The sequence below is a fragment of the Daktulosphaira vitifoliae genome, unplaced genomic scaffold (assembly GCF_025091365.1).
Source record: "Daktulosphaira vitifoliae isolate Bord-2020 unplaced genomic scaffold, ASM2509136v1 Scaffold_3, whole genome shotgun sequence".
In the NCBI taxonomy this organism is placed as follows: Eukaryota; Metazoa; Arthropoda; class Insecta; order Hemiptera; family Phylloxeridae; genus Daktulosphaira; species Daktulosphaira vitifoliae.
Genome location: NW_026099574.1, coordinates 41834572 through 41845785, shown reverse-complemented (window position 1 = coordinate 41845785; position 11214 = coordinate 41834572). Strand labels below are relative to the sequence as shown.

General features: G+C 23.8%; 3 protein-coding genes across 10 annotated transcripts; 2 read left to right on the top strand and 1 right to left on the bottom strand.

Annotated features, from left to right (window-relative positions):
• The first annotated feature begins 13 nt into the window (after nt 1–13).
• Nucleotides 14–1908, top strand: LOC126902283 (DNA repair protein RAD51 homolog 4-like). Its single transcript, XM_050679383.1, has 5 exons — nt 14–712; nt 855–967; nt 1029–1248; nt 1308–1467; nt 1523–1908. The coding sequence occupies exons 1-5, from the start codon at nt 575–577 to the stop codon at nt 1825–1827; spliced, it is 936 nt and encodes a 311-aa protein (XP_050535340.1). The 5' UTR covers nt 14–574; the 3' UTR covers nt 1828–1908.
• A 62-nt stretch (nt 1909–1970) lies between these two features.
• On the bottom strand, nt 1971–8769 carry LOC126902282 (serine/threonine-protein kinase Chk2-like). 6 transcript variants are annotated; one of them, XM_050679378.1, is made up of 9 exons: nt 8506–8769; nt 8246–8429; nt 7988–8137; nt 7640–7912; nt 6988–7112; nt 4584–4673; nt 4315–4518; nt 2529–2755; nt 1971–2473 (listed from the first exon to the last, which is right to left on the bottom strand). In XM_050679378.1, exons 3-9 carry the CDS (start codon nt 8118–8120, stop codon nt 2134–2136), a joined length of 1392 nt encoding a protein of 463 aa, XP_050535335.1. In that variant the 5' UTR covers nt 8121–8137; nt 8246–8429; nt 8506–8769; the 3' UTR covers nt 1971–2133. The 6 variants fall into 6 exon arrangements, with proteins under 6 accessions (XP_050535335.1, XP_050535334.1, XP_050535336.1 ...); XM_050679377.1 differs by having other exon boundaries at nt 7988–8126; XM_050679379.1 differs by lacking the exon at nt 8246–8429.
• LOC126902285 (uncharacterized) lies at nt 8651–11031 on the top strand. 3 transcript variants are annotated; one of them, XM_050679387.1, is made up of 3 exons: nt 8651–8730; nt 9036–9168; nt 10544–11031. In XM_050679387.1, exons 2-3 carry the CDS (start codon nt 9071–9073, stop codon nt 10965–10967), a joined length of 522 nt encoding a protein of 173 aa, XP_050535344.1. In that variant the 5' UTR covers nt 8651–8730; nt 9036–9070; the 3' UTR covers nt 10968–11031. The 3 variants fall into 3 exon arrangements, with proteins under 3 accessions (XP_050535344.1, XP_050535343.1, XP_050535342.1); XM_050679386.1 differs by lacking the exon at nt 8651–8730 and adding an exon at nt 8773–8886; XM_050679385.1 differs by lacking the exon at nt 8651–8730 and adding an exon at nt 8789–8914.
• Nucleotides 11032–11214: the final 183 nt, after the last annotated feature.

The window sequence follows — 11214 nt, the reverse complement described above, 5'->3', positions numbered from 1 at the left end:
TAGGAAAACAAACCGAAAACCTTGCTGCGCGTTTTATTCTGAACAATAACAGAAATGCAGTGTTGACAACTTTATAAACGATAAAGAACGCGTGACGCGCCCAATAAATCCCGCCTAATTTTAAATACTTGTTAAGGTTAGGTTAATAGTGATACCAGTTAGCGTTTACTAAAAACATGAACCTGAATGTAGTAAGATAGACTACAATACCAATGTTGATAATTTATAAATTTTACAAATTATCTCGTTAAAAACTAATAGTTGTACAATAAATATTATGTTATCCTGTTGGTATTATGATTATGCTGGTCTTTTTAAAGTAGAGTCCGAGTTTTTAACTTCACATTATTTCATTAATAGTGTAGACCATACTAATACATGTAAAATAACTGGTATAAACAGTAACTACAATAATTGATGGTAGATTTGGATGTTATTGCGTAAATATTATAGATTTTATTTCGGTGATATTATAACACCTTATTATTTTACTTCCCTAACTTGAATTTTTGATTACGTGACTGAAAATCCCATTTTAATTAATCAATAAAAAACAGTATTTCCCTAAAAAATTATGATACGATTAAAAGTTCCATTATTACCTAATGAAACGATCATCTGTAAATTGTTTTCAAGAAATATATTTACGGTTTTCGATTTTTTACAAAAGCCTAGTGTAGATCTGCAAGAAATTTGTAACATGAGTTGCAAGGTATGTTACAAAACCAATTACAAATTGTATGGGAAATGATTTGACAAATAAAGATTATATTTTCCAATAGACATTTTAGAAATCTACCCAAATGGTGCTTTAAATTTAGTGCTTTTTTCATCAACTTATAATTTTTTTTTAGGACGTTTCTAAATTAAAAGATGCTTTGATTGTATCTTGTTCAGTATTTATTAATGGATATAGTTTATATAAGAATAAACCAATAAATAATTTAATCAAAACAGGAATCTTAGAGTAAGTGATCTAGTAGTTCTATTCATCAAACTGTGTCTTAGCAATATAAATTTTATAACAGATTAGATGAACTTTTAAATGGAGGTCTACATTTAGGTACAATTTATGAATTTTGTGGTCCATCATCTTGTGGCAAAACTATATTATGTTACAACATTATAGCCAATTACATTTATTTTCATTCTAGTAAACAAATTATATATATTGACACAAAATTTAAATTTTCTATCAAAAGATTAAAAGAAATTATTGCTCTAAAATGTTTATTGCCTTTAAATCAAGTAAGTATTTTTCATTAGTTTTGCAATTCTGACTTGATAACTTCATTTTTATTTTTAAGGAGAACACCATCTTGAAAAAAGTTATTATCTACTCCATTTCTGATGTGTATAACTTATTCAATTGCTTGCACAATCTTAAACCAAATCCAGAAGATATAATAATTATTGATTCAATAACTGTACCCTATTTATCATTTGTTGGGTCATCAAAAAACGAAGGTAGATTTAAAATATTTTCTTTGATAAATATTTCTTAAATACATTGTATTTTTAGGTTTATGTTATATAAGTCATATTTCTTCAGTCCTCCATCATTTAACACAAAAAAATGTTACAATAATAATTACCAACTTAGCAGTTAAACAAAGTGATTATTTTAATGATGAACCAACAAAAACATCAACAGAAAATAATGAATTTAAGCCTGCTATTGGAAAATATTGGCTTCATATTCCTAACACAAGACTTATGTTATCTTGCTTACCACAAAATAAAATTTCCATTAATATTTCAAAAAGTGTGTACTTACCATTAAACAAAAATTGTAATATAAAAATATACAATGGTGGTATTTTGTAATATAGTATTCAATAAAATGTTATACATTATATAAGGAAAAACAAATTTATTCATAGAAATTAAATATTATTAGTTACAAATTTTCTTATTCAATCAAAATTTATATTATTTTATTGTAGAAAAATATTAATTTTATAGTCAACTTACTTATCAGTCAAAAACAATGAATATATACAATTAACAAAACAATAAATTAATAACCGAAATAACTCAGACTTAGGAACAAAGTAACAGTAAATTTTAATCAAAATATCCTTAATAATATATATAATATATAAAAATAAACTATTCATCTTATAGTTTTTATTACATTGAGCAAGAACTGGTTGTATGCATTAAACAAGGACAAAATCTAGTTTTCTTAGTTGAATTTTCTTTTTCTTTTATTTGTTTATTACTTGTTTTCATACTAGTGCTAAATTGAGCAATGAGGTCACTCACATTACGTTTCATTAATACATCTTTATCAAACCAAGCATGATCCAAAACTTGATCAAAATTAAATCTGATAGTGTAATCAACCATAATTAATTTCTTTACTAAATCTTTCACTCCATTTGAAACATTTAAAACAGATAGGTCATAAGACCCTTTCTGTATTTTTGCATCCAAATTATTGCCACTAAAAGGTTTATAGCCAGCTAAACTAAAAAAATTATTATTACTATTAATTTTAAATTCTATTTAATTCTAGAGTTTACCATTCATATAAAATAATCCCAAAGCTCCATGAATCAACTTTATTTGTATAAGCATACAATCTGTTTGAGAACCGCTTATAGTTAACAAAAACTTCAGGTGCTAGGTAAGCAAGAGAACCGCAAAATGTTTTCAAATATGTATTCTCAGTAACAATTTTTGATAATCCAAAATCTGCTAATTTCACTTGACAGTATGGATTGCATAAAGAAAGCAATATATTACCAGGCTATAAAAAAGTAAAATTTAACAAGAAATAATAATTATTATTAATAAAAGAAACACTAGCATTTATACACAATACAATTCAAGATATTCATTTAATTTTTTATTATTTCTTATCCATATATGATCGTGCATATATTTAAAATTATTAAACCATTTGGTGGCCAGTGCAAGGTTAGAGCGAGCAGTGCACTTTCTCAAGACCCTAACTATTTTAATTAATATAAACCAACGTTTTAGTTAAATTAATATTTTTTTAACTTGTATGAATTTGCATTTTATGAATAATGATTGAAAAGTATTAGGGAGGTTCAAAAATTGTAGCAGTCTATTAAGTCAATAAACATTTTTTATTTTTTACTTTTTATCATTTTTCTGAAAACATGACATCTTAAAATATATATTAAATTAAGAATATTTTAATATTTAAAATAAAGGTATATCCTTTGGACTAATATTTTTTATAAAAAATAAATATTTACTAAATATTATTGTTTGCATTTCCTAGAATAAATGCAATAGAGTGATAAATTCTATGATTTACAAAGATACTATTTTGAACCTCCCAATAGTAGATAAAAGATTGGATTTACAAAACTAAAAGGGTTTAACAATAATCAAAAATATATATATATTCAGAAGTTCAACTGAATTGGAATAAATGTAAAAATACTATGTATATTTTTTACAAGGTTCAGATTTTTTATCTTCAACTGATTAAAACAAATAAATTAGTATTATTAACTTGAAAAAATTATCTTTTACTCTCATAATATTCTTCTTATAATCACTATATGGGCAACTTTTGATAAAAATATAACAGTTTTAAAAAAATGTACACTTTGAATGTCTATAACTATTTTCAATGTGTATTTTATTAAAAATACCTATTTAGCGATGTAGATAATTTTGTCAAGTTAAATTTGATATATCAACCATATATCTACAACCACTCACTCTTCCAGAATCTGTGATTTCATGAAACATGTTTTAAAAGACATAAGATGTATTTGGATGCCTTAAAAAATACTCTGCTTTGGATGCTTTAAAAAGTCAATATAATAAAATTATAATAGGCCTATAACTAGGCAATGAATTATATAAATTTATAAATTTTGTTAAGTTAGTTCAAATATACCATCAAAGTGCAGCAAACATATTTATAAATGCATAAATTCACAGTCTTGATCATGATTATAAAGTGCAATACAAATCTTAGTTATACAAAAAGATTATTTAACTTAGATAACAATATAATTATACTTATGGCTAATATTATTTAAAATATTAATTTAGTAATAATTATTTATTTTTAATTTTAAACATAGCACTGGGTAAACATTACAAACTTACTTTTTGTTTGGAAAATTTCCTCACAATATTGTTTAAATAAAGAAATTTATTTCAATACAATATAAATAAGTTTTGCCATTACTAAGCTCTTATTAATTTTAACCATTACCGAATAGTAAATAATAACTAGTAGAATAAGTTAATTTTACTGATACAATTAAGTTTATTATATTTAATTATTCATGATATATTGATTATTTATTTAATTACTTTGAGATCTCTATGAGCAATTGAACGATTATGCAAGTATTGAACAGCTCTAGCCACTTGATATAAAATAATTTTTGTTTCAGTTTCTTTAAGTGTATTAACTTGTTTTAACAAATCTTGTAAAGACCCTCCAGGCATATATTCTAAACATATATATATGGCATCATTTGCATCAATAAAATTATCCATTTTAACAATATTTGGCTGAAATAAAAATAAAGTTAGTCATTTATTCTTTATGAAGGAAATAATTATAAAATTTATATTACATGGGATAAACTAGATAAAATGGTATGTTCTCGAAATGCCATGTAACTTTCACGTTTAATCTTCTTCAATGCGAAACATTCTGATGTTTTCTAAAAAGTTAAATTTAATAATTTAAATGCTGTTTACACAACGGCTAAAGTAAACTCAGTAACTCTGATTAAAATCGATGCAATTATTAATTGGAATCTGTGCTAACATTATTCGTATAAAGAATTAGGTAATTACAGTATAATAGAACACATAAATTTTAAGTAAAAAAAAATTATGGTATTCAGAGTAAACTATTCTTTTAAGAATGAAAAATATTGAGGTTTATACCACTTAAAAAAATGTAGCAGTTAAGCTTTAAATACTTTATACTCTTTTAGTAATTATTATGAGCCATGATGGCATTTTTAGTCATTGAGATCTTTGAAAATATAACACAAAATAGTTTTTTTTTTTCGGAAGTTGGTATTTTACATTCTATAATTTTCAAAAAAATTTTTGTTCCTATCTTCCTCATTATAATTAAAATTTTATCAACTGTTATGATTTAAATAGACATATGTGTGTTTAAACGCTTGAAATAAGATCTAACTAAGGCAGTGGAACATCATCAATCAGCAACAACTTTTGAACCATTATTTTGGAAATTATTAACACTTTCCTATAAAGATACAATAATGATGTATTTGAATTTAGATTTTACTTCTTTTTAACTTTCATCAAAATATCGACAATTTGGATTCAATCGAAATTAAACAACTAAGAAAATTGATAAACATATAGCATGTAATCAGAGTAATTTTTTTTTTTTTTTTTTGATATCCTGAGAAGTGAAAAAAAAACGAGTTACTCCCTTATTTTTACGCATATCAACATATTTTTATTTAAAAAACTAAAGTTAATATTATTTTATGGAGTTGAAAAGGGAATAGAATAAAATTGTTATATAAGTCATAGTTAATCATCCTGTATTTTAGAAAAAATATTTATTAAAACCAACTTATTATATTATTTTGTCAATGTTTATGGTTTTTATGTAGAAATTATGTTATAAAATAATTTTTAAATAGTTATGTACTATTTTATGTACTGAATTATAAAAATTTACTTATATTATAGCAAATAAAGATGTGAAGTTAATAGAAATAATTAACTCAAGTTACACAAGTTTAACTTTTTTTTATTGGGCTCTTAAACATGATTAAAGAACCAAATATATCAAAAAGTTAAGATAATTCAACTAAATTTTTCACTAAAATCTGGTTTAATTCCCAGTTATTAATTTATAAAACATTAAATAGACAATTTTATGAAGATTTTAAAAATTTTTATTTTTTATCTTAATTTGTAATTAAAACTGATATAATTGCTATTAATAGAAAAAACATGCTAAAATCTCTAAATTATAAAATAGTTGTTGTTACTGATAATTACTTTTATATCAAAGTTATATTTAAATTAAGTAAATCTATGTTTCACCCATTTACATATATTTTTAAACTAAACAAGGTGGTATAATCAGATTTTTTTTTATCTTTATTATTTGTTCAATTAATTAATTAATTAATTAAAAAAATAGGATTATAAGATAAGAGTAAAAGTATTATAATCATAAAAACAATTTTGTGAAAATTTCATTTTAACTTTAATAACTTATAGATTTTATCATAAATATTAAAAAAAAAACTGGTTTCATTTAAGGATATAACTGAAATATTTTTAGGAAACAATAAAAATGAAAATGAAGTAGCCATTACTAATTGTATGATAAAAACTATCATATCTAGGGTTTTAATATGAGCAATAAACATTATCTGTTCGTTCATTTGAATAAATTCCTAGTTAACTTGGAATACATTAAAGAAGAACAAAGAGCAATATTTCATCAGGAAATAAAATGTTACATCAAAAGTTGTGGAATGCTACAATCAAGTTTAAAAGCCCAAAAAAACAAGTTGTACTTGTTTTAGCAGTTTCAAATTCCTCACAAATCTTTTATAATATGATTGAAACAGATTTAGAAAGATTGAAGAAAAATTTTTTTTATATTTTTTTATGAATTATTTAGTAGATAACTATCTTAAGAGCTAGATGTGATGGAAAAAATCCATACCAGACTTGGAAATTAAACTAATAAAATTAAAAAGAAATTAACTTGACACTAACTTTTTATTTATCTACCTTTGAAAAAACATACATTAAATGGGTGGGGTTATATTAGGAAGACTTTTTCAAAAATGTTCATAATTTCTTAAAGAAAATAATTAAATACGAATAATAAACACAGAAGAGTTATAAAAAAAACTTAATGATGTTCTAATAAAATTTTTAATTGTTATAAAATACCAATTATTTTATGGAACAATGTATAAAATAAAAATTTTAATGGTTTTAGAATAAAGATAGAATATTTACTTTTCCAAAAGCAAGACGGACTTCTCCAAAAGTCCCTGTGCCTAAAATTCCATAAACTGCTAATTGTGATCTAACTTCCATTGGGAAATTTGGGTTGTCTAAATTATTATTTGTAAAAGTGTAAACTGGAAATATAAATTTTATTAATAATTTTTGTCACAATAATTTCTCCATTCCTGATCAAATTTTATTCTGATATCTTGCAAAAAAATAATGATTGCAAATAAAATATTTTTCCATTATCATGAAGAAAATCTACAGTTAAAAATAATATATTTTAATTGCCTATATCTTTAAAAATTATGATAATAAATTAATTATACTCAGGAATTTATGAGTAACATTATTCTTTATCTTTTAACAAAGCAGCAATGTTCTACTAGTTAGGTATACCGTTCAAAATATACTAAAAGAATGTAATTTTACAGTGGGACATGTAAGTTCTGTTGGACAGGAAAGGTTTAAGTTAAAAAATGTATACACTTATATTAATACTATGATTTAGTATTGACCAAATATTTTTAATAGTGCAATCAATTATACATCTTTGTGCTATTAAATTTTTTTCTTTCTACAATAAATCTAAGACTAAACTTTCAAAAATAAAATATTTTTGCACCTGAAACATTTTATAAAAAAATAACTACTCTACCTTTGTTACTTTTTGATATAACTGCAATTTTATCATTATTAGATAGAACCCATCGACAATTCTTTCCAATTAATTCACCATTTAAGTAAGTACCATTGGAACTTGTATCAGTAATAAAAACTATAAATCCTTTATTATCTAACTTCTCTCGAGTAATAACAAAATGGATTTTACTAATATGATTCATAATTTTAGTACTAAAACATTTCTTTGTAAATTGACAATCAACATCATGAGCTTGTCGACCAACTTTATAAATATCTTTTACTAAATCTTTCCAAAAAAATAAATAAATATTAAAATAACAATTATAAAAATAAAAATTTCGAACAAACTGATAAAACTGACCTACAATTTTTAATGATTCATTCTCTGGATATAGTCGTCCCCATGCATTAGAACTATCAATAACTGAAAATCCTTGACTACAAGAAGGTTCTTGACTATTTATAAGTGGAGTTAAAACATCTAAATCACCCATATTTACCTAAATAAAAACTTGAATTCATAACACACAATAACAATAATAATTACTGTTATAGCTTTTTAGAACTAATAAAAAAAAAATATACATTTATTATAAATTAATAACTTATAACTAATTACCTAAATAAATATTGTAAATTTATTTTTTAATATATATTAATACATCTTTCTTTCAAAATTTAATTATCAAATTTAAACTGTTTGAACAAAAATCCTCACAAAATACGAAATCTCAATTATTACAAAATATACTTTGATTCTAACTATATTATATCAACCATCAAAGAGTCAGAGTTACAATTTTCTTTTGATGAATCATGTAAAAATAAAAATATTAGCTAAACTATAAAATTATCACAGTTAATAATTTTAGTACTTACCCAGTACCAACATCTCACTTTCTATGTATTTTTAAATTTCACTTCAAACGATGGTTATCAATTAATATTTACTGGACTCATAGATAAAACATAAAAAATCTAATTTACACTTAATAAAATGCGATATGTGAATAATCAAAAGCACGGGAATCACAGATTGTTGTGTTTGTCGGTATTTACATGAGATATGCTTATCAGTAAAAAAAACTCTTACCATCTCCCGGGGTTTGTATGCCGTAACCATTACTAGGTAAAATTAATAATAATGTTTATTGATAATTTTTGTATAATAACAGATAACATTATTGCTTTTAATTTAACTATAACAATATTTTAACATTAGATTTTAACATTGAGGATTTGTAAATTTTATTCTAAGAAGTATGTTTATACGTCTTATAATATTACGGTATATAACACAAGTATTATACATTTTAGCATACTCTTATGCTTCTAGTCATTCTATGTTCTTAATCTTTTAAGTAATTAGTGTCAATCTAAAGTATTAAAAATGTTTTTTTTCAATTTAGGAAACCGTTATAATGTATGTTTACTTGACACTAAAATGACTTCATTGGTGGCCGATTATAGTAGTGATTCAGATATAGATTCTTCAGATGAAAGTAATCAAATAAAAATCTGTGAAAACATTAGTACTGAGAAGTAATATTTATTTAATTAAATTATTTGTTAAAGTAATCGGCATGTACACAATTTAGCTCCCACATTATTATTATTTTAATCAATTTGTTTTTTTACACTGATAACGAATATTCAATATTAATGTTTGTCAAAAATAGTTAAAACGTCATAGTACTATAAAGTTTGCATACAACATTGTTATTAGGATTCGTACATTTTAATTTTTTATTTATTTACACAAAATTCTAATAAAAACATTATTATGCCATTTTGTCTAACAGTTTGTACTTGTGTGTTCACCATGCTATAAGTCGGATTTGAATATGTTAGAATTAAACTAGAGATCTTCTTCTCTCATTGTCTGAAGGTACGGTCCCCATCCCACAAGATCTATGAAGAAGCTTGAGCCTATCACTGGAGCTGGCTGGCAAAGGTTATCACAAAAATAGTTTTAATTAATAAAATTTCTTTGCAAAATGCACATTATTTTGAAAAATACCTGAATAAATACAAAGGGGTAGAGGCTTCCAAATTTCTAAAATTACAATGTTAGTTACTGATACTATCAATTTGAACACTTTCCCTTCACAAATTGTTGACCAAAACTAAATTAGAAAGAATATTACTAGAGTAGGTATAACCTGATAACAGTGTTATAAGCAAACTTTAAAGTGCTATAACTATTTATTTAATTTTCATCGGTATATTATTTTTGCATATTTGTAATAAATGTAAAAAAAAAATTATATGCAAGCTAAACTTCATTTCATCCAAGTAATCTATTTAGGTTGAAATTTTTTATTTTATTTATTTATTTTTACCCAGAAGGCAATGTATAGTAAAATAGATTTATGAACTATTTTTTTTGTCTATTTCAACAATTAATGTTAAAAAAAAAAAGAAGTAGAGGAAGACCAAAAAAGAGATAAAGGGATGTTATAGAATACGATATGAAGACAGCTGATGTGAGCATAGATGATGTGGGAGATTGTGTTAAGTGGAATTTTAGGATAAGAGTGGCCGACCCCAAGTAGTTGGGATTAAGGCGAGGAAAAAGAAGAAGAAGAGTGCACAAATATCGAATAGTTAGACAGTTATTATTTGATATTTCACATCGAAAGTGCCAATTCTAGAGACCAATTAATTTCCTGTGTCTGCCACACTATATTCCCCATTAGCCAATCATTAATATTAACATTATATAACTTTGGCATTAGTAAAAAGTGTATAATAAACAAAAAAAATAAGGGCTTTAGACCCCCAAGTAAGAATCCTGACTATACGTCACTGCCCCATATTATATCTTATAACAGTATTTGTTATTTTAAAATGTTCTATGTTAACATTATTATTATAGATATATATATATATATATATTATATTTTCATTATAATAGAGTGATTGATACAAGTCTTTCAGAAAACAAGCTACCACCCCCAAGATTTAAGGAGACTGGTATTATTAGTGAATCAGTTTTTAGGAATCCATATCTAGAAGCAGAACGTGCTAAAAATGCAATCTTGGAAAAACATGTTAAAATGGTTCCATCTAAAGATAACCTTATAATGGTTAATGGAAAGAGTATTTGTTGGATGAACAAAAAAGGTCGTTGTCGTTTTGGTAGTAAATGCAAGTATGCTCATGATTCAGAACTTGTTAATGAAATAAAGGTATCTGAAAGTTCAAAAAATAGTAAAAGCCAAGAGAATTTTATGAAAAAATTAGGAAAACAAAAAAGACCTGGATTATCTCAAGGTTTAACACCTAGCAAAAAAGTGTTGAAAATGTTTGAAAAAATAGATAAAAAACCTAGAGCTTAATAAATATTATAGTAAATTTTTTGTTTATATTATGTATAATTTATTAATACATTTATAAAATAATGATGAATTTTTTATATTACCCTCATATATAATTACGAAATTATTTATAATTATTTTAAATTAAAAAAAAAAATACTTTTTACTTAGTTTCTGTTAAAAACACTACCCTTATTATCAATGATAGAAATTAGTGTACTTTAGTAATCAAAGTATACATAAAAAAAAAAATATTCTTCAAAATAAT